Here is a 23,572-nt window from a genome sequence, read left to right on the forward strand (position 1 = left end):
CTGCACAAGGGTAACAAAAGTTCAATTACTTACGCGCGCGCGCCACCAGTGTCGCCGACTCCTGCTCACCACGTCTGTTCACCACCATCACATCGCCAGGCTTCAGCTCCTTGTTCAGAGGACTCACTACAGACCTCACATACACCACATCACGGCCACCGCTCTTCCACTCCACAAGCAACCAGTTACAATCAGTTTGCCTGGACATCACTCACTAAAATCACTGGCAGACATACGAACACCTCAAGCTTCACCAAATGACTAGAATGCATTGCATCGGTCCCTCAGGTAAAAGTTTCATTACAACGCTCCCTAACTGCAGTTATTACTTCCCCCGCCCAAAACGAACAATAGTTTTCGCCAACGGGCCCGGGTCTAACAAAAAACGCATCCTTTTTTGCAACGTACTTCCTAGTAAGTTTCTAAGCGGAGATTTATATTCTTTTGTGTAATTTGTGTTGTCTTGCCGAAAGTCGTAAAAGTATTTAAAACAATTGGTTATTCTTTCTTTCATAAGCTTGTAGTAGTCATAGAGACCAGTAAAATGTGTTGAAAAGATGCATCATTTCGTATTAATTTGATCTATAGGAAATGAAATTTCCCTTTCTAGTATGTATCCTTTTAAATTAAGTTTAATAGATATACGCGTAAGATGATTGATTATATCTATTCTAATTAGAGTGATGTGGTATACGTAGTCTGGAACCTAGTAGTGTGATACAAAAAGTTGCACTTTTTCCATTTAATCCCTAAACCACATTCTCATATATTTCATGGACCATGCATGGGTGCATGCATGCATGCATGCGCATCGTTGACACTGACTTTAAAACTTTTATCACCGTGTTATGCGTTGTAAATTTATTCCGCAAGACACTACTTTTGGAATTTAGTCTGGGGCATATTACACCGAGCAAGTGGCTGCCTTAAAACATTTCGACAAATCTTTTGCAAAAGGATTCGATACGATTACACGATTCGTATTATTGGCCTTAAGAGCTTACAAATAAACGCTCTTTATAGCTTGGAAGCCATCATTGGCATATTCGGGGAGCACGCATATTTTAATACGTAAATTAATAAGTTATTTTACTTGGATCTTTGATTGGCCTAGATTTCCTAAATCACAAAACTTATGAAGAGTAGAAGAATACTTTTCTTATGACTTAAAAAGACCACATACATTGTGAACCTAATCACTTGTGTAGGTGATAATTGGAACATTATGTGGAACGGAACGTAACACAAATTGTAAAATATAAACATGTCAAATCAGATATTTTAGGTTATGTCCGAATCTCCAAGGCATGTTGATTTACGAGATTAAATAAATATGTTACTTTGTGTAAACAAATAATGGAAGGTAGTAGTGAAGCAACGACATTGCAGAAGAAAAAGAATACAGTCAGCAAAGGTAAAATAAAGAAAAGTCTTAAGAATGTCCTTTGTCGCCCGGATCAACTGTTTTGGTAAGTTTTAAATTGCAAACATTAGATTTTCAATATTCTTTTTTATTAATTACTGGTTTGGAAAATGTACTATAAGAAAGTTATATTATGCTTTATAGGCCCGAGATAACAGAAAATGAAGGAAAGAGAATAGAATCAGTTCTAAAGAACCATAGTATTGTCATTCCAGTATTTCAGAAACCACACTGGAAAGAAATAAAAAATGTTCCAAAAGAAAAGCGACCAAAACCACCAAAGTTAAAGTAAGTTAATACGTATATAATTTATGAAATTCCTTTATAAAATATATTCCTTTATAGAATTTATATATTTAAAAAAAAACACTATTGATACGAGGGTTTTCAAATCATGCTCTAATATGTATATGGGTAATTGTAGAAATATAGTCAGACTTTTTGAAGGAAAAATATTATTGTAATTTTTGTATTTGCAGAAAAAATGAAGGCTTGTTGCTTGGAATCAGAGAATGTACGACTCAATTACAAAATGGAAGCTGTTCTGGAATTGTTCTTGAAGTAAAACTCAATCCAAGATTAATTGTCCACCCTTTACTAGATTTGTGTATTAATAGACAAGTACCATATGTTTGCTTGCCTGACCTTAAGAAAATCAGTGCAACCTATTTGGTGTCCCTACAAGTTGTTTGGGCATAAAAAGTGACCATTTACTTGATGTTAAAAATGAAATAGTTAAAATAGCCAACAACTATCCCCAACCAAAACCGACTGTTGAAATAAACAAGTGAATAAAGCAGAAAAAATTGAATTGAACAAGATGGACATTACAGAAAATACTACTTTTTACATTCCTATTCAGAAAGAGGAAAAACAAAAGAGTATTTGTTCCGTCTAGTCAAGATAAAGAAGAAATGCAACAAAGAAGTTTATAGGACAAGACTTCATAGAATTCTCAGGAAAAAGAAGAGGAAAGAAGTAGAACCTACATGAAAAATGATAGTTAAGAGGATAACAAATAATCCAGCAAGGGTTAAAAAGAAATAAACCATTTATTATAAGAGATATGCTTTATTTTAAAATATTAATTACTATTATGTCAAAAAAGACATATGTTAAACATTCCACAAGGAATGTGAAAAAAACATTAGGAAGTGTTATAGGCATAAGAGTTCCAATAATATGAAAAAATAAGATATCTCTTTGTATTACTCTATCATTTTCTAACTGGAACAATTATGGCCATAAAACTCCATAATATAAGCTCAGTAACAAGAATTGTCTGGGATTTGTTAAAAGAAGCAAGTAAATTGTAATCTCAGAACAGTTCTATTACCAATTACCAAATTTACCCTTACCTTTTTACTGCCACCATTTCATGACCATATTTTTAAACAGAAAACATAATTTATACATAAAATAAAAACATTAAGCTTAAATAAATTCATATTGCTTTGTGTAATTAATAAAGCCTTACGTCTATGTTGACAGTCAAAAGGTTATGTTTCATTTCAATTAATACATAAAACAGGTAAAACTCGATAAACTAATTATACTAAAGATCATGTTGTACCCGATAAAATGCATCTGTACAAATATAATAACAATCATTTTATAGAGTACACCATGACAGTAGATATATGTATCTTACATTTCAATTTATGCATTGCATTAAGTTTTTTACAGTTCAATTTAATAAAAATCAAACAACAGATTGGTTCAATGTTACACCTACAGTAATGACTACTAGTCAATTAATGCTGGCCATGCTTACACCTAAACATACATAGTAAGTAAACCAAGACGATAATAAACGACGAAGTTCTGTGTGCCCTTGAAACGAGTGTGTACTTGTTGAATTCTACGACGGCATGTGAATTATTTTAATTTGAACATTGTAATAACAAGTGTCAAGCCGACGACACGAGATTTGACAAAATGTGTGTCCACCAGGGATGCACGACACATCGCTTCATTGATAGGGAACTGAAGTTTAGTTTAGGCAAATGAAGCGATACAATTGTTTTTTTAGCATCGCTCGTTACTAGTATCTGGTGGAAACTGCCTAAATCTGGATGCAAACATTACCACGGTACAAGTTTATTTATAGTTCCCACACAAACTATAGAGGCATTACAAAAAACACTGAATATAAAATCATCAAATAGCGAATTTACTTTGCAAATAGCTGTATATTATTTTATAATATCTAGGTATTTATACTAACTTAAAGATAACAATAAAAATTGGTACATGGTACCAATATTGATTTATACAATCACATGTTTAGCTATTATTAATTCATAATAATTGTCTTCTTAATCTCATGTCATAACATGTAACAATTTTATCAATGTAAAAATATATACTGCTCTTTATTTATTTATTAGGACAAAAACCCGAGTGACATAGGTCAATTGCACTGATTATAAAATACCAATGAAGGACATATACGTACAAATTACGTATAAAGAACTGAAACTATTAACTGAAAGGTAATTGGAAAGTAATAAGAAATAAATCCTGCCTTACTTCACGAAATAAGCAAGTTGTCAAAATGACTCTAAATAAGGAAATATTTGTACATTTCTTCTCCATCTCAAGGAGTATAGAATACCGACGTAGGAGAAAAGATGATGTGATCACAATCTCAAGGACTTAGTGAGCTTGTTAACACTTTATATTAGGTTTATTATTCCCAAAGGTATTTACAATCGGATCCGATGGAAGTAAATTCCAAGAGACTCGTAGAGCAGACCCGATTCAATTACTCTCAAAGACCTATGTTGTACAGTCTTATTCACAGTTTAATCATTCTCCAGACAAGTCAGTCTATGAAAAGGGAAAAATGTTCTCGATGGATAGACGTCGGGACTGGTTCTTGACCTACGGAATACTTGTTCTTTATACATATAAATGAAATTCTAAATTTCGGAAGTTAGTGAACAATTCAGATATATATTAACTTAAATAGATATCCATGTACTCTATCCTGACACTGACCGAAGTGATATAACTTGATCAGAAAAGATTAAGATAAAAATTTATATTATTATTAATTAATTACCAGCATTCACTTCTCAGAAGCGTATGCCGATCTTAGAATATGTACATAATATAAATGCCTATTTAATCATTGTTACGCCGGAACGCCGCGCCGGCCCGAGCGCGCCTGACGCGGGCGAGGCCTGGCCCGGCCCGCGCTGTGCGGATGTCTACTGGGCCGATTTATATCGAAAACCGGGAGTAGTTGTGTGTGAGCGCGGTCAGTGCGGAGCGCGCGGCGGCGGCGCCTCGCTGGGCCGGTAGCGCGCCAGGATGATGGCGCACATGGTCTGCGCGTCCGTCTCGTCCGGGTAGGCCGCCATGGCCGCCGCCACCTGCGCCTCGGGGAAGATGCCGGCCAGGTGGTAGTGCATGCGGCGCCGCGCGTCCCAGTGCTGCAGCGCGCCGTCCGACGCGGCCGGGGCCACGCGCGGCGCCAGCAGACCCGCCGCCGCGCCTGCGCCCCCCGCGCCCCCGCCCGCGCCCCCGCCCCGCCCGCGCCCCCGCCCCGCCCGGCGCGCTAGCCACGCGCGCCGCCAGCGAGTGCGCTTGCAACCGCGGGTCGCAGCTCGGGTTCAGCGTGAGCTGGCGAGCCAGCTTACGGTGCGTGTTGACATCGGGCGGCGGCGGCTGCGAGGGTCCTGCCACTTGCGCGCGGTCGAAGTGCGTCGCCAGCGTAGGATCTGCGAGTCGTGGAGCAGCGGATTGAGCTCGTGCGAGCTGCCGCTTAACATCAGCGGGGCGGCCGCCGGGCGGTAGGCTCACAGTGTGTAAGTCACGTGCTCGCAGGGTCTTGGCGGCCCGCTCAGAAAGCTTCTCCGCGACAGACTTATGCGGGCGGCCGGCGCGCTCGGGGTGGTGGAACTTGCACTTGTTGCCGTACGTGCACTTGCGGCCGTAAGGGCAGGCGGGTGGAGGCTCCACGCGAGTGGCGGGCGCGCGCAGGAACGCGTCCAGCGTAGGTCCAGAGCGACCAAGAGGATCGTCCGGTGGCATGAAACGGTCGTTGACGAATGAGTACATGAGCAGCCGCTCTTCTACGACTTTCCGAAACTCTGGATTTTCACTGGCGAGGTCGCGGTAGTTATCGTTGGAGACGACGATGCCGTCGGTCTCGGCGGCGAGGCGCAGGATGTAGCGGTCGTCGTAGCAGACGAGCCGCTTGCCGCCGAGCAGCCGGCTGGGCGTGTACACGAGCACGCGCTCGCGCTCGAGCCGCTCCAGCGCGTCGCGCTCGGCGATGGGGTTGTTGGGGCGCGACGCCTCCTTGCGCCACTTGGGCACGAAGGCGGTGATCTCGCGGTGGCCGCGCGCGCGGAACCACTCCACGCAGATCTCGATGCCGCGGCACGAAAATACCTCCTTGTTGCCGTGACTGAAGAGGCATAAGTACACGCATCAAACACAAAGTCCAATATACTCTCCGGAATTCATATAATTAGGTTAAAGAATTGCTTTGTAAACTTTGCTACTAATACACTATCGTCTGATAAGATTGTTCATGTTTTCAACCGGAACTCGAGATAGATATTTATAATACGACGTTGAACACGCAGTTTATCATTAACTAACACAAGGAAAATAGTAGGTACCTACTATTTTTGAATTCGATCACACTTGAGCGTTGTGATAGGCGTGTTGATAGACAGATATTTTAATATTTTTTATAAGGAAATCTATTTTAGAAATGTGTCACTGTTACTTTAAATAGAAAAAATAGGGGGAATACTAATGCTTTTTTCGAATATTTTGATGATCTACCTCATAGCGACATTGCTGCCATCGATGACGATGTGCCTGAGCGCGCCCCGCTCGGCGGCGGCTCGGGCTCGGCGGGCGGCGCGGGAGACAGCGCGCGCGGCGGCTGCTTGGCGGCCAGCTTGATCAGCTCCGCCAGCAGCTCGTTGCAGGGCGGGTCCGGGCCCAGCCGCTGCAGCGCCGTCCGCGCCAAACGCTCAGAGTAACCCAACTTCATGGCAAACTCGATCTTTGCCTGCAAGTATACGGAATAGGTGAAGTTAACAATTTACTTTAATCGTATAAATGGAAATATTTCCTGGTTGTTTGGACACTTATTGAATCTGAAGGCGGAGGTCAGCGAGTGAACCTACACGATCACGTTTTGGCAATATTTTTTCAAGTTATGCCAAAGCAAGTCTTTATAAGTAATTAATAAAAAAAAAAACAAAATAGAAACATCTAAAACGTATAAATCTCTTACCTGGTTGGGTGGTGTTGGTGTGAGTGTGACATACTCCGCGAACTCGGCGGCGAGTGTGTCCGAGGGGGTCCGTGAGGCCGCCCTGTGCGCGCTCTCGTCCTCACACTCCGAGTCATAGCTAGAGTCCTCGCCTCGCTCCACAGCCCACCCCAACGATGACTCCACATATTTCTGAAACAATACTTCCAATTGAAACAACTGCTACGGTAAAACTAAACGGAAGCCTGACTGTTCGAGCTGTTTCAAAACAAGAAAATTTTTGAACATCAGCAATAAATTCACAAGAATCGTGAATAGCCACCTTTAATTCTTGAGTTTTTTTTTTGTGAATCTCAAAAAAACCGAGTACGGATAGTCAGCTCTAAAGATAATTATCTAAGCTACGCTGTAAGCAAGTTTATCTTTTTTGAAATGAATCAATTGATCATGATTCATGATACCGACAAATTATTTTAATATCAATTTAAAAATCTATTGTAATTAAAATTACTTCGGTAATAATGGGCAAAGTAATCGAAATGTAATTAAATCGATTCAAAGGCTGAATCGATTAAGATTTCAATTGCAGTAACAATGTGCAATGCATTTTAAGTAAGCAACAATTTTAATCTATCCTTTCACATATGAATTGCATTACTGCGGGCCGGATGTTACGAGAATGCAGTTCACATTTCTAAGATTAGCTTGGCAACGCGAATAGCAGAAACGGATCTTTAAAATTAAAACGATATAGGACACACAGAAACACCAAATTAAAAAAAAACACGTCGAGTGATCTATGATCGGCAAATTGACAATTGCTATTGACGTTTAAAATTGTATAAATAATTATAATATATTAAGATGTTCGTTGCGATGATTATCGATCAAGCAAATTTGATATTAGCGCGACCGGCTCTGCACAGGGTCACGGGGCCGTCGAGGCGGATCTACAGATGATCATTGACCTTTAGCGTGTGCGCTGTCGGCCGCACCGGTTGTAATTCATTATTCATGAATTGACAAAATTATTACTGAATTAATAATAAAGATACCTAATGAAATATAAAAATTTGACGGATTATATCCATTTCACTGTGATATTGCATTTATTAAAATGTTATCTAGGTATGTCAACAGTATTACACGAAGCAAAAAAATCTAATAAGAAACGTCAGTCCCTATTTCTTTACTCGTAAGGGCTAAGTTTCAATGTAACAGGATATTCCGCAGAATTGTACGTAAAAATATTTGAAATTCAAATGGAGAACCTCTTGCGAGAGTAATTCAAACGGTTAGAAATGATCAGTGGAATGATACCGCGTAGTCTACGTACTAAACTGGGCACGTTTACTGTAAGAAAATTTAATAATCTACCAAAATAGAGGTTAGTCATAGCACAAGATCCGCATCAAGACCTAGTTGGCTCACAAACTAAAATACAAATCTAGATTTTGGTTAAGATAAAACTGCACATGTATGCAGATAAAAAGATAATAACATAATAATCCAGGGATTAACGTCTCAGATTAAAATAAATTATGCGTTAATATCATATCAGGCTAATGATCCAAAATTGTCGAATTTTATTAATAAAAGAAACTATTGCGAATAAAAAAATATTACATAATTCATCGTAAAGTACCAATAATCTACTAAAACTACATTTTTTAATAGTTAGTAATTCTGTTTATGAAATAGCCAACTTCATTGTAATCTTGTGATTTTTCATACGATGTAGGTAGGTTACAGTTCCAAACGATCTTATTTTTTCTTGTTTTATTACTAGGTAGGCCCAATACGCAAACATATTGTTGCCCGCTGGTTAAGTAGATATGTAGTTATTTTCGTAAATTTATCAAATAAAACGAATTTTCATAAGTGCTATAAAATAAATACAATTAAATATATAAATAATGTGACAAAAATCGATTGTAAAAAAGTGAAATTGTACTTTTTGAAGATGAGAACCAAGTCTTTTATAATAATAATAATTAAGCGCATGATGAACTAGACAGGTAGAAATTATTGGATGGCAAAATTATTGACAGACATTTTATTTTAACGGCCGTGGTTGGACAAACACAAGTCTTACGCCAAAAATAATCTTTAAACACAATGACATTAACCCTATTAATACAATTACTAAGTATTAATAAACATTAAATTCTAAGTTTAATTGTATCATCCTTCTACAAACATAAATAAAAAATCTAAATATAAATCAATTCGTACTCGTAGTTCCTCTAAGATCATTGTCTAAGCAAAAGTAAATATTGAAGTAGTGCAGGCAAAGTTCCTGTTAGAAAATCGGTAAGTACACGTCGTGTAAGACGATAAAGTTTAGTAGGTCTGTGGAGCTTACATCCGGGCGCGAGCACGGGAAGCGCCCCGCCTACATAGCGGAGCCGGATGCGACTTTCTAAAAAAATCGAACCTGACTTCGGCGCGAGAGATATTGAACTATGCTATTATGAAACGAGAAACTAAACGCTTTATAATAAAAACAGTCCTGTTAATAAACATAATATATTATTATTTATTAAAGTAGGTCGGAATTTGCTTTTAATTTTCTATTTTTAAATTTGATACAAAAAAGAAAATACTGATGATATTATTAAACAAATATAATTAACAAGGAGACTGTATGGTTGGAATATTGTAAATTGGCAACACAAAGTTTAATGATACGCACAAAAAATAAAAGTGCATTTTCGCAAAGTAATGGAAAGTTATTATCAGCTAAATATTATTTTGTCAATGAGTAAGTTTCCGATTATAATAATAAACAATAAATGCTTCCTAAGATAGCGAGTTACGTCAATGATCATCCGATGTTCGTATTTTGGGGTCAGCCATCATGATTACTGTATTTAACAAACATGTTATTAATTTAATGCTATCTAAATCTTTTTCAGTTCTACGTCAGTGTGAATACATAGGGGCCATAGTTTCACTTTTACGTAAATGTTGTGATAAAGTTCATTTTACGGTGATATAACGTTGCTGTTTACGCGGTGCTGAATTGAATGCGGCAGCAATTGTGATAACAAAACGCGTACTTTGTACTTTGAACCGTAAAAATTTTGGCACATATCTATGACATAAGTCTGATTTTAGTTCTCAGGGTTCGGTATTTGTGTGTATGCTAGTGTATAATTCGATTTTGATTATACATTCAATGCTACTGAATAATAGTAAAAACTTGAAATAAGAATCCAATCCAAAACAGATCTTAAATTTCAAAGCCTTTCAAATTTAAAGACAAAAGACAATTTCTGATGAATCGGATCAGGGTAAATGAATTGTCGATATTTTAGAACATTTTATAAGACGGACAAGAGGCCAAAATCAATTTCCTCATATAATACTAGCGGCAGTATTTTAGGCAAAACCCATCGGTTAATCCCGCCGTCAGCCACGCTCGTTTACGTTGGGCAATTTATTTGTTTACGTTTTTTCTAACACTATTTAGTCTCCATCGAAACACGCTAAACTCGTTGTACACTGAAACTTGAGTGCTTCAACTTATAATAAATAACAAACGTGTACCGCCTTCAGTAAAAAACGAAACATTCGTCGACCCACTTAAATTTTAGAGGTCGCGCAAATGAACCGATTAATTTAGTCCATTTATGTTTTTACAAGCTATAATTGGTTTAAAAGTTCTTAGTGCAACAATTTCAAGGAACGTAAGACGCCAAAACAACCTCATCTTTTTGTTTCCTTGAATGTTATGACAACGTCAAATGATGAAGTAACAAAACGCTAAACTCATGACGTAACCAGGTTACTAGCGTTTCTAGCTTCTGGCCATTTTGCATGCGTAGCACTCCTATTCTCGGAAGCTTAGTTTCAGTACGTCACATGCTTATATCATCCAGTTCTGGAGAAGTCCATTTCTTCCAAACTTCACCGGTCTATATCAACACCTGCGACATGTTTATTTGCTCCATCAGTCCATATGTTTTTAGCAATAATTTGTTATTCATCCTACTCATTGACGTCTCGCAAATTACTCCAATGCTATAGTATATTGACGTCAGTGTAAGTTCAATTTTATCTCATTTAGACGCAACTAAAGGAACTATTAATTACGTAGGAAGGTCTTCATAGATACTCGCAAAGGTTATCGCACGGCGCAATCTACGAAAATTTAATTATTTACTAAAATTTGTTTAACTATTGACGTAAGTAGTACTACTGGATAGTAGTTACTGATAGAAATTGTAGAGATTGGGAAGCAGAGCATTCGCATTTTGGTGGAACAGATGCAGTGAAATTATTTGTATACCGCAAGCGTATTTGAATTCCCGAAACAAATACCAGACGACGGGCTGACCTGTTAAAAGCAACGTGATTTGTATTCCCAGGAAATTGTGTCTCATTGCGAACCGGTCAGCGCGCTGCCTATGTTAATTTACATTAACCCTTTATTCGACGACGTGCGATATACTTCTCATAGGATAAAAAAAATCTATATAAAAAAAACGAATATCTCTTTAGAGTTCTAGGTGCTATTTAATGCAACCTTAATGATCTACCTACGTTGTCAAAAATCAGTAACATACTCACATCAACGGGACGCGAACAGTCAGTGACGAGATGGCGGAAGGAAGGACGCGTTGCGAGGGCTTTCGTAAGTTGAGTTTTATCATTATTTAGGGATTATTTACTCGTGATATCATTGAAAACTAAAGAAAATGCCCCCGGATAGCTAATAATATTATTTTTATTGTCTTACTAAGTTTAATTTAGTTATTACGACCCCCGAAACATGTATGTCCAGTATACTTCCCAATGTCAAATTACTAATGAAGTGACTGCTAAATACTATGTCCAGTATTCTTCCCCTTGTCGACTTAATTGAAAAACTAAATACTAAATCGTATGTCTAGTATTTTTCTCATTGCCGTAATATTAGAAAACGTATATTTGTAATTATTCAACATAAAAATTTTAGGTATTCGCAGAAGAAATATTTTAAAACTTATTTATTTGATTTTTCAGAGCTTTAAGTCTAGAGGACATCGTTTAGTAGCATTAGTGCCGCCTCAAAACACTTCTTCGGATATAGATAGTGGTTCTGAACATGACAATGAAGAGGAAATTGTTTTTCATAGAACTGAGGAGTTGTCTTCTTCATCCTGCCCTTCAATCGATTCAGAAATTGAGCGCATGAATATATTAGATAGTTCCGAAAACGACACACAAGGCAATATTTCAAACGACAGTGCTGAGGTAAACATTGATGCTACGACAGGAAACGAAAATATTCAAATACAAGACCGTGTTTGCGTTAGTAGCTATGAGAATAACCAAGTCGAAGATAATTTGGACCCTGAGCGACCTCCATTGACTCCAATAATTGACAACGTGCTACTACCGAGTGGTGAAATCAATTACAATGCCTTGCCAAGTATGGCTTCATTATTGTCAATTCCATCACCAAATACTTCGTCTATGGCTAGTCCATCAACACCAAGAACAACCAGACATAAGAGGACACTACCAATACACTCGACGCCAAATGTACGAGTAGCAAAAACTGCTAAGAGAACGCTAACTGTGAGTTACAATGGAAAAAAGGACAATTCAGACACAAAGCTGACATCCAATCAAACGATTTCGTCTTTGATTTACCAGACACCGACTCCCCGTTAGACTTTTTTTATTTATTCTTCTCCCCAGATATATTCATTGATATCGTCGACAACTCGAACTTGTATTCAACCCAAAGAACCGGTAAATGTATGCAATTGACATCGAGCAGCTGAAAGATTTTCTTGCAATTCTACTTATCATGGGTATAGTGAAAATGCCTTCTTATTTAGACTATTGGTCTACAGAATTTAGATATGCCCAAGTTGCCGACATCATGCCAGTAAAACGATTCGAGCAGATTCGACGAAACATCCACTTTGTGGATAACACTAATCAGGACGAAGATCGATATTACAAGGTACGACCATTCATCGAAAAGATAAGAAGAAACTGCCTTTCTACAGAAGAAGAAACGAAATACAGCATAGATGAGATGACAATTCCATATAAGGGTACTAAAGCAGGAAATCGGAGACAATACAACCCCATGAAACCTAGTAAATGGGGATTCAAGAACGTCGTACGCGCTGGTGCGTCTGGAATTGTCTATGATTTTCTATTGTATGGCGGCGATGATACCTTCCGGTATATCAATTTTAGCGAAGAGGAAGAGCAGATGACACTGGGTGCTAAAATGGTATTAGCTCTTTGCAAGACAATTCAGACTCCAGGAAGTGCTGTTTATTTCGATAATTATTTCACGACGCTCGACTTGGTCTGGTATCTACGTGAACACCGAGGGATTTTCAGTCTCGGAACCATTCGGGCAAAATAGATTGAAAGGTTGCACCAAGGGACTTTGAGCGACAAGGAACTAAAAAAAAAAGGCAGAGGTTCATTTAGTCAAGTCGTTGACAACGACAAAAAGATCGCCATTGTCAAATGGTATGATAATAAAGTTGTGACATTGGCTTGTTCTTATGCAGATTCATACCCACTTCAAGAAATTAAAAGATGGAGCAAAGAACTGAAAAAGAAAGTGAATGTCCCGTGTCCACAATTAGTTCGTTATTATAATCAACATATGGGAGGAGTCGACCTGTGCGACATGTTGATAGCTCTCTACAGAACATCTTTCAAGAGTCGTCGTTGGTATATGAACATTTTGGCCAAATGTTAGATATTACTGTTAACAATGCTTGGCTTCTCTATAGGAGGAAATGCAACAGGAAGAGCCTCAAAAACATAAGCCTCAAAAAGTTCAAACAGAGATTGGCGGTTGAATTGAGGCAAAAAGGAAGACCAGTTCAAATGGAACCACCCAGTCCGCTACCGAAAAAAGCGATAATCCAAAACCCTAGCGCACCGAGGCCCCCAGATTCTGTTCGTTACGATAGCTGCAACCACTGGCCTAAATATACAACATATGGACGTTGCAAGTTCTGCAAAGATAATAAACGAACGTGCAATGTTCCAAATGCAAGCAGAGGTTGTGTTTAGTGGCGAAAAGAAATTGTTTTTATAATTTCCATAATAAGTAGAGATAGACAGATGACCAAAGAATACATTTATGATATTAATAACTAAGACTGATTGTTTTGAAAAATATAAATGTTGATTATTATGAAGACTGATTGTTTTTGAAAAATATAAATGTTGATTATAATTATGAAGACTGGTTGTTTTTGAATAAGATTTTAAGTTTTTAGATATTTAATAATTATGTTCAGAATTTATTCGAGTTCTTTGTACTTCTAAGACTTCTGTGTTCCTAATAGTGATTTAAGCGCAACTAATGTAACTTTCAGACATTTTTTTTTAAATATAATGAATATTTTATGACAAAATCACTTGTTTATTTTATTCTGTGTCTTTGACAATGGGAACTGTACTGCACATGGTAGGAGTGCATTAGTTTCTTACGAGCTTGGTAATGTCCAGTATAATGGACGGTGGTTTTTCAGGAAACTGAAATAAGTAGATTTTTTTCAGTATTTTTCCTAGGGTCCTTTCTACCTAAAAAGCAAAATATGCAACATTTTTTTTAAATTAAAGTAATTAAAAAGTCCGTCGAATTAAGGTTAAGGCATGCCTATACGATAAGCAACGTCTGCGGGTGAGTGAGTACAATTAGTTCCGTTTGTAGAGGAGAAATTCTATCGTTGGTTTGTTAAAGAGATAACAACGACCAATAGGGTGGGAGCATTCGGGCGACGTCGACGCACGCCACCTCGTGCGATGTGGCGTCAGCGACGAACAGGATGCGGGCACGCGACATACTTTATACATACGTACACATGAGTACAATACAAACTGCACTTGAGTGCGCTCTAACATTTGGTTGCCATAACAATACGCTGTCTTCACATCGCAGAGCATATGTTAGCTAACACGCTAAAAGTACATAAAGATTTATGTTACATGATCTCAGATAACTCATTTCTAATAGACGTAGACTGGTTGTCTGTAAACATACAGTTTGTCATAAATAGCCAGTTGTTTTTTGTAAGGTTCTTAATTGATATTCAAGCTTGCAATTAATTCGTGACGTAGGTATGTTGTGACTTTTGCTTACAATAATAATGACAAGATTAGTTGAAAACGAAATATGACGTCATTGGGTTTGATCAGATTATAAGATAAAATATATGATCACAATAAGGTGTAACGAATTCTTTAAAGCATTTCGTAATCACTGTAGATAAAACAGAAATATCTACAAAAATCACACCGCAGCTATAATTTTTATGCCGGTTCCGAAATGTTAAATTCAAATACAATGTTTTCCTACTTGACACTCTTGGGCAATTCTTCGAAAACTAACGTGACATCGTTTTATTTATTACTCCTTGCATCGCAGAATTTACCGATTGAGATCTTTAAACGGTAGAAATACTTATAGAATTCTGTGACAACATTCTCTAGGGCTACTAATCTAAATAAAATGCAGTCATACTGTCCAAACATAAAATAGATAGATATTACAGATACTTAGAAGGGCTTGATGCGGTGCCTGCAATCTATTGGACTGCCAGTCGTTACCGGCATTCTTTCACAATCATAAGTACACTTCACAATATCTAAGAACTGGTTAGCCTGTTTACAAGTTAAGATTTGTCTGCATTGTATAATTTAAATTTTGGAAAAATCTTACTTTTCGATCCGATTTTTTATGCGTAAGATACTTGGGATCAATTTCTATACTCGCCCAAAACGTTGATGGATGTTTCTACACTTTGGGCTGAATAAATAAATCCCTAGGAATTGCAGAAACCAAATGCCTAAACCAGCTATAGCCATTAATAGATGGAGGCCAAAGACAGGTGGCAGAAGTTAGGGAAAACTGAGACCAAGTGGGGCTGATGACGTGGCTACATTTATAGGAATCATCTGTATATGGATATACAAAAATGGGCAAAAATGGGGATTGCCTCAGAGATGAGTGAGTCTAAAAAGGTGATGATAAAGTACCTAATAGAAAGACGTTGTATGAAATTAGAATTGTATAAAGTCAGAAAAGGCTTGCCAAAGAATTAAATAGACGAAGTAAAAGAAAAAATATGAGAACCCTGCTTTCTTGATAAAAGATAGAAAACAAGAAAGAAATAGCGATTAAAAGGATTAACTTTACACAGCTGTTACAAATATAACAGAATTAAACCTCGAATTTAACGTATGGGCTTATTTATTTAACAGGATATTTAAATAAGGCTTATTAATTACTTATGACGTGTTGCCTCAAACCAAACCGGCAACAAATTAGCATTAGGATATAAGAATACGTCACCTGAATCCGTTGATGGCGACCGAAATATAGTCATATTGTCATCCAAAGAAACAGTGGGCCCCTGAAGTGGTATCATTTAAGTTACTCAATCGCTCGGTCTGCCTACCTATTGAAATTACATCAGAGAATAATCATACCGGATATTAATTCATTTCAACTGTTAGAAGGTTGACAAGTCTCTCTTTTTAGTGAATTGGTTTTGCATTGAGTAAGGAATAATTTGGAACTAAAGAGTTACGATCACATTTTTGGTTTTCCTAAAGACTATTTTAATTGCTTACGAATTACTTTATACGAATTCATTGTTTTCCTGATACATTTGTATGAAGGGAGTGTATGTGATAAGAATTACTATAAAACAATGGTAAATTATTTATTAATGAGTTTCTAACTACGTTAGGGTTTCCCATGTGTTTTGAGATACGAAGGCAACAATCTTGGGTAAATGAAAGTGACGTCTTTTGTATTCAGTTTGTTTACTTGCGAAACATCCGTGAGTATGTAACGTAACCTTCACATGTTGGATATCTATGGAAAGTTATCTGATAAAACAATAATATAAAGGACGATCTCAATGGGCGACGCTCTTAAATCTTTTGATATTTGATATAATAAGCATTTATCAACTGATCTAATAATCAATTCGAAAAACAAAAACGGACGTTAAAATATTCATAAATGCATTCAACAAATTCAAATTCTCAGAAACGTCCTGACCAAACACATAAAATTCATATCCGTGATCGGATGTCGTTGATAACAAAAATATATAAATCACTAGTGCCCGCGGAGGCGAAGTGAAAGTTTGTCTTGATATCCGAGCAGTGCCGGACCTGCGACACTTCGCACAGACGACAAATGAAGACATGCACATTAATTAAACCTCTACATTGCTTTCACAAGTGGTCACAAAAACATCAATATTGTATCGTGATGCTGTGGAGTGTAGAGCAACTACTGACGACGGCGAACACTATCGCAGCCATCTAAGTGATCGCATGCTGCCGGCACTAAACATGTTCACTGCAGTAAATCCATCTTTCTAACGATCATCAACAAACCATTTTCACGTTCTCGCTGTGAACACCGACAATAGAAGTCCACAAACTGTTAATCCGTTGTTCTCACTCACCCACTATGAATTATCTCAAAAAAGATCCTAGTCGTTTTGTCTATGTTTGAGCACTGTATACAATAATTAGCATACCTACATGACGTTAACGAACCGGCTCTACTTCCGGGTTCGTTATATCGACTGTTCGTGAATGAACATCATTACAATGCGATGTACGCAAAATCGCGATTCACTATGAAACTCTCGGGGGATATAAGATGCAAGAAGCGGGACCACGTACTGTGCTAGCAGTTGTAACAGGTGTCCTAACGGAGGATATGAGATTCGCGCTCACCTGGGAGTTGTCGATCGCGTACATAATATTGTGTTAATGCGTGCGCGAGTAGCATGGCATGACGCGCGTGTGCGAGCGCGGCGTGCTTCGCGGCAAGACTATTGACTAGCGTATCATGTGGCGCAAGCGCATGCACACCTCCACGCACGAGCCCGCTGAGTGAAGGGGAAGCGGGGCACCGCGAGATCCGGGTTGTGCGCCCACTGCACCCGGCGGGCGGCCCCCAAACAACACCGCGCACCGTTGACCTCTGCCACTACACACCAATATCGTTTCGGATTTGTCGCATCCATACACGACGGTGATGAATTGTACCCGGAAACACCGACGTCAACTTTCTAGCACCGTTTATGACGTACTAAATTCATAAATTGAACTGCTTTGAGACATGCTTTATTTGAAAACCTAAGACGAATTTTAAATAGTTTCGAGAATTTATCTTCTTACACATATTTTAAGGTTTAATTAGTTTTTATATAAATAATAAAATTCTTAAATTTAGGTGAGTTACAAAACCAGAAAAAAGGCAGAGACAGTAGGTAATGTATCTGTTACTTTGACTTGCCTTGTTATATTCAAGGCATGCAAGCCTACTCATTTGCAACCTATAGATTAATTGTTTATCCTACTGATTCTGAATTAATAAATGAATCTAAAGACTATGTTACCCTGACAAATATAAAATGCTACAAAATATAGCATTTCAAAGGGGCTTAGCCTACTTAACTTTTTGACAGTTACAACATTTAAGGACTTATGTAACCTACTATTCTGCAATAGTCTGCAAATTTCAACTGGAAAAGGCCCATGCCCAAGGCCTATTCAAGGCAAACAGTCAAGATTAATTATTCAAGGCAGGTGTAATTTCTTCATTGATAATATCCTATTCTTTCAAGATTTTTAAATAATGAGTTTAAGTAATTTTGGTGTTTTATCTAAAGTACTTTTTTTTTTATTTATGAGAGTAAATTCAAAGTAATTCTTAATTTTGAGACTTGCACACAAAATGATTACTGAAAATAATAAAACAAAAATCTAAGAGGAAAGAATTACCGGTTTCTACAAAAGGAGTTCTCACAGGTTCTGACTTAGGTCCACCATGATACCTCAGTATATAAACTGTTAGCCCAACTCTTATCAAGTAGATACAGGATATGATAAAACCTTTGATTAAGTTAATGATAAAATAAATCTGATTTAGTACATAAAAAACATTTGTTATTTTAAAATTTTGATAGTTTCTATTTATGTTGTTTATGGTAACTATATAGCAGCCCAAAGATGATATATCTATATATCTGAGAGAATTTGAGGTTAAAAATTTCTTCAAATTAGCATCAAACTATTTAAATTTATTAAAAACTTTCTTAACTTTCACTAAAACAAGAATAATTTATAAGATTTTAAAACAGCTCAATTTTTTTTAAGGGAATATGTAATTTTATTTTTTATTATTTTATATAAATTGAGAATTATTTAATATTCCGATCAATAAAAAACTTATTAAAACGAAATATTATGTTTAGGATGATTCAGAGAATTTAGAAGTTTGTAAAGAAAAAAGTAGAAAAAACATAAAATAATTCTAAAACATAAAACCTCTTTTATTATTCATAGTTGAGTTTCATTTTTTTTTATTGGACAATGAGCATATTTAATAATCAACATGCAAAAAAAATAATGTAACACTAGAGCACAAAACCTGTCATTGATTTGCTATCCATAAGATGCTCGTTATGTACTAAAAATGATGATGACGATACGTCTTAATTATTCAATCCTTTGTTACATTTAGTTTTTTATAAGACACATAATTAGTTGTCATTTACAAAGCAACACAATCTATTTACCTGGATTCTTCCTACTAACTCCTTAGGATTAAAACTTCCATCTGCTGGATTCAAGTTAAAAGTGACGTTGAAATACACATAATCAGGTTTTTCATTCGCGGGACACAATTTACTCTCAGACAGTGTGACACAGTAAAATGTTTCAACTAAATTATAATATTTACAATAAAATTCATTGATACGGGAACGCGGCACTGATATTATGAGATCCGTATCCTGAGACATTGTTTGATGTGTGTCGCAATAACAATTACACACGACTATCACAACTTTATTGCATAATTCGTATCAAAACAACTGCGACAGCCTTCCATTCCAACACACAAGTCACTATTTTAGTTTGACAGATAATTCAATAGATATGTGACTTATACATTTTTGATCGACTAAAGTCTGCTAGGATAGATTTTAATTTAGTCGATTATTTGTATACTTTAATTCACGTGATAATTCATAGAATAGGGAAATGTTAACATTGTTTAATGCATGCTATTATTTAGCTTTCTATGTTTAAGTAAGGAAAAGAAATTAAACAATATTTGCTAAATCTCAATTTATTATTAGGAAACATAATTATTTAGAAATTATACAAATTAGAAAAAAAATCTCTCCTCCTTTTTCCAGGCTTGAGACTGGCACCGGTTGATCTCGGTGGCGGAGTTAGTGGTAACCACTTTAAATTTATTTTGTCAATAATCTGAAAAATAACGCGTCTTATTTATTAATAAAAAATGAGGCCCTGTGGAACTGGCATTGTGAATCACTGACAAGAAAAAAGAAATAACGATAATACTCCTTGTAAGTTAATAAAAATTGAAGAGCTAGAAAAAAGTTGCTAAAAGTTAATGCTGATAGAAGAAGAGAAATAAAAAAATATAGCCAAATGTTCTTGCTCACCTTATAATGTAAAAGTCCTAGCTAAAGAAGTAGGTACCCGTATCTTAGTTTGTTACATATTTTAAAATTCATCGTTCATCCGAATCATCAGATTCCGATCCTGGTGGGATGTTTTCTCTGTTAAACTTAAGTTTGCGCTTCTTCTTATTTTGTTGGCGAGTGCGGAACATTTTGCTTTCATCTGCGCATTTTGTAGTTATGCTGGTCCTGGAAAATAACAAAAAGAAATATAAAGATAAGAATAATAATAATTCGATTTTCACTTTTATAACCATTTTCTACGAAATAGGTACCAGTTCGCATTGTGTATGAGAGAAACTTTCAAATCAACCAGGATTCAAACAGGACTATATTAAAACAGATATTTCCATACTCATGCCTAACTGGACAAGAAAGTAATTGATTACGTACCTGACAACATTTTCCGGGACACAACAACGCTCGACTACTGTTTGAACAATGTCATTAACTATTGACTGATCAAGTTTCTTCTTGGCTGGTTTATTTGGGAACGCTGGTGACGGTTTGCCAGTTAGAGAATGTGTAGCCAAAACTCTGGAAAAAAGGAATCAAATTATTTAAGCAACTTCTCATCCTCAAACGATGTATACAATTATTGATAGCAATTATTAATTTTTGTATACCTGCGTGAAAACACAGCTGTCAATAATTTTCGTGTAGCACTGGTGTAGGAATTCCAATTGATGTGTCTAAAGATTCTAGATGGAATCACTGCGTTTCCATCTCCAAGAGATACCTATTAAAGTAAAAGAGGTATGTTAATCGAGAGTTTACTTTCGCCAATATTAATATTGTAGTGCGATTAAATATGGAATACGAACCACGTCATCATTAGTGTTGAGATTTCTGTTTTTCAAAACCTTTGTGGGTTTGTTATGCCCATTGTGTTGTTCAACTTTAAGTTTCGGTTTATTTTCTTTTTTGGGTGTGATGTAGTCAGTGTCGTCCAAATCCGAGTCATATGCATTGCTATCGTCCTGAAAAATAGGTTTTAATATGATTACACCCATAAAATAGATCACTATAATATATTTTATATGATTTCCAATGCTTTGTACCATTTCATTAGAGTCTGCTTTGTAAGACTCATCATCGTCACAATCAAAATCTTGTTCACTTTCAGAAAGTTGTCTGGCAATCTTTTCGTTCTGTTCTGTAAGAGCTTCTATTTCTGCTTGGAGGCATTTTATTTTCTCGCACAAGGTAGCTATAGTACTTTCCATCGATTCTATAGCTGCCCTTTCTTCGGTCTGAGTAGCTACATCCCGAGTTCTTTTTCTTTTTTCAGGAGTATGCGCTTTATTTGGCTTATTGGTCAGATCAGCTTTTTTGTTAGCCAAAGCATCTGGCACAGGGCCCGCGGTCACCGTAAATTGTTTTATGGACTTTCTTTTCGTCGTTTTAGCCTTTTTGTTTTCAGAGTCTTCTGCGTATGGCTTTTCATTATGATGTGGACCGCCGACGCTATAGTCATGCGGTAATTCATAATCAGGCGTTTTTCTTTTGACAGTTTGCTAAAAAAAAATCTTATTTGAATTTAATTGTATCATGATTTCTAATTATTCAAAAAGCTTGCCCTTGGTCGAGCTTGAGTGTGATATTATTGGATCTTACCATTGAAGTCCCCACATCACTTTTAATTGGATACAGGGGGCCTGTAGATTGGACTTGAGTCACAGGAACCGTAGTAGTGTTTGGTTTCTAAAATGTAAAAAAATATTGAAATAATAATGATACTTAATAAGAAAAATATTTTAGTATAAACGGAAATACTCAATAGTTACCGTTACATTCGAAGCTATAAAACAGCTCAGAAATAATTTAGCTGTGTCCCCAGATTCTTTGGTATTCTCTTCATCTGCAAAAAGAACATAAGAAAGTTAGTCTTAAATCGGTAGTTTTATAAGCTTATCCGATTCTGACTATGGCGATCTATGAGTAGCGGTGTGGAATACAGCACCTAACGGATTTAATACAAAATAACTTCTTGTTTTGAATAATTGACAAATGGTTTTGGTAATTTTGGAAACGACGCTTAGCGGGGACTGATATCAAGTGTAACATCGAATATTTGCATTTTATAAGGAACAGACGGTTCACAAAACCCATCTATAGTAAGTTTTAATTTGTAATAATTGAAAATCTCACAATTTTCTTGTCTTCTTTGACGGAAATTGCTCTGGAGATCCAACAGAGCTTGCGCAGCGTCAAACTCGAGGTTGGCAACACTTACACCAACCGTCGACATTTTAAAAAGGTTTGTACTGCAAATAGAGTACATTCATTTTAGGAGTTGTAACAAAATGTGTAACACTAGAAACCTTAACATTTACTGTGTATCAAGATTGTGATAAGATGGAAGTCACAAAGAGACTAATTACAAATATGACAGTGATTGAATAGCAGTGGAGGGCCAAACCAAGAAATAACTTGTAAAAGTAACAAAGTTTGTTTGATAAAAGTATGAATTACGGGAACAGGAGTAAGAGGGATAGATGGGGAAAAACAAACACTACTAGAATAGTTAAACATTAGTAGCTACAATTATATATTCTTAACTCAAGGTGAAGTGAAATTCCAGGTATTAGGTACTTACGAGCACTTTGATTTTCACAAATTCACTCAGTAATTATGCACAGTCAACGATTTTGCACTTGGAAGGAAGAACCATCCTCGACAGGACACCGAACTGTACTGACCAACATTTGCTAATCAGCCTATTTATGTAGCTTTCCCATAGGCCATAAAATAAAACACCACGCCGGTTAAGCTGCTTTGAGTACAACATTCAGGTAGTTTAAGTAAATCCCTTACAATTTCTCCCAAACTTGACTCATTGTTTAAAACTATATTCAAGGTTTAGTACCTGTGTCAGCTTAGCTATTGTTTAACACATCTTCTTGTAGTTGTAAAATTGAACCTACAAAGAGAGTAGGTAACAAGTTTAAAAAATGCATGTTTGAACTTTTGTAAAACTACCTTCAAGGGCAAATATGAATAATGGGATTATAAGCTGTATTAATATAGTCTAAATGTACCTTGTAAGAAGCTTTGCATACTTGTTTAAGTTATTTAAATAACTATGCTACTTGAAATTTCCTAGACACACTATTTTTAGCGACCTGAGCCCAGCTTTTGCTATTTACAATGGCCGATGAATTAATGGCAATGGATTAAATTTTAAATTATTTCAATTCTCTTAAGAATTATGCCAACATAATAGTTGAAAATTAAGTATTGACCATGAGTATACAGTCCCTTACTGAATTTCTTTTTATTGTGAAGGAAAAATGCTTATGAAAATAGACCTACCAAATAATTATATTGATGAAAATAGACCTACCAAATAAGCATAAACTAGGTACATGGAATACATAATGTAAAAGTAATTTAGTT

General features: G+C 36.6%; 2 protein-coding genes and 1 long non-coding RNA gene across 3 annotated transcripts; 1 reads left to right on the forward strand and 2 right to left on the reverse strand.

The window, feature by feature from the left end:
* The first annotated feature begins 19 nt into the window (after positions 1-19).
* On the forward strand, positions 20-1,941 carry LOC113507681. Its single transcript, XR_003401884.1, has 3 exons — positions 20-1,469; positions 1,568-1,711; positions 1,903-1,941. It is a non-coding gene; the product is annotated as an uncharacterized LOC113507681 (long non-coding RNA).
* Positions 1,942-3,446: 1,505 nt separating this feature from the next.
* Positions 3,447-19,653, reverse strand: LOC113507682 (probable ribonuclease ZC3H12D). The gene is given in 6 exon segments (XM_026890584.1): positions 3,447-4,923; positions 4,976-5,843; positions 6,230-6,288; positions 6,291-6,461; positions 6,690-6,860; positions 19,259-19,653. Coding segments are annotated over 6 exon segments (1,728 nt in total). The 5' UTR covers positions 19,484-19,653; the 3' UTR covers positions 3,447-4,689.
* Positions 19,654-19,890: 237 nt separating this feature from the next.
* Positions 19,891-23,422, reverse strand: LOC113507673 (early boundary activity protein 1-like). The gene is made up of 11 exons (XM_026890575.1): positions 23,215-23,422; positions 22,773-23,096; positions 22,325-22,440; positions 21,961-22,034; positions 21,791-21,877; positions 21,235-21,690; positions 20,998-21,153; positions 20,800-20,912; positions 20,567-20,710; positions 20,156-20,362; positions 19,891-19,955 (listed from the first exon to the last, which is right to left on the reverse strand). The coding sequence occupies exons 3-10, from the start codon at positions 22,422-22,424 to the stop codon at positions 20,224-20,226; spliced, it is 1,269 nt and encodes a 422-aa protein (XP_026746376.1). The 5' UTR covers positions 22,425-22,440; positions 22,773-23,096; positions 23,215-23,422; the 3' UTR covers positions 19,891-19,955; positions 20,156-20,223.
* Between the last annotated feature and the right edge of the window lie 150 nt (positions 23,423-23,572).

Source organism: Trichoplusia ni, unplaced genomic scaffold (assembly GCF_003590095.1).
Source record: "Trichoplusia ni isolate ovarian cell line Hi5 unplaced genomic scaffold, tn1 tig00003038, whole genome shotgun sequence".
NCBI classification, from domain to species: domain Eukaryota; kingdom Metazoa; phylum Arthropoda; class Insecta; order Lepidoptera; family Noctuidae; genus Trichoplusia; species Trichoplusia ni.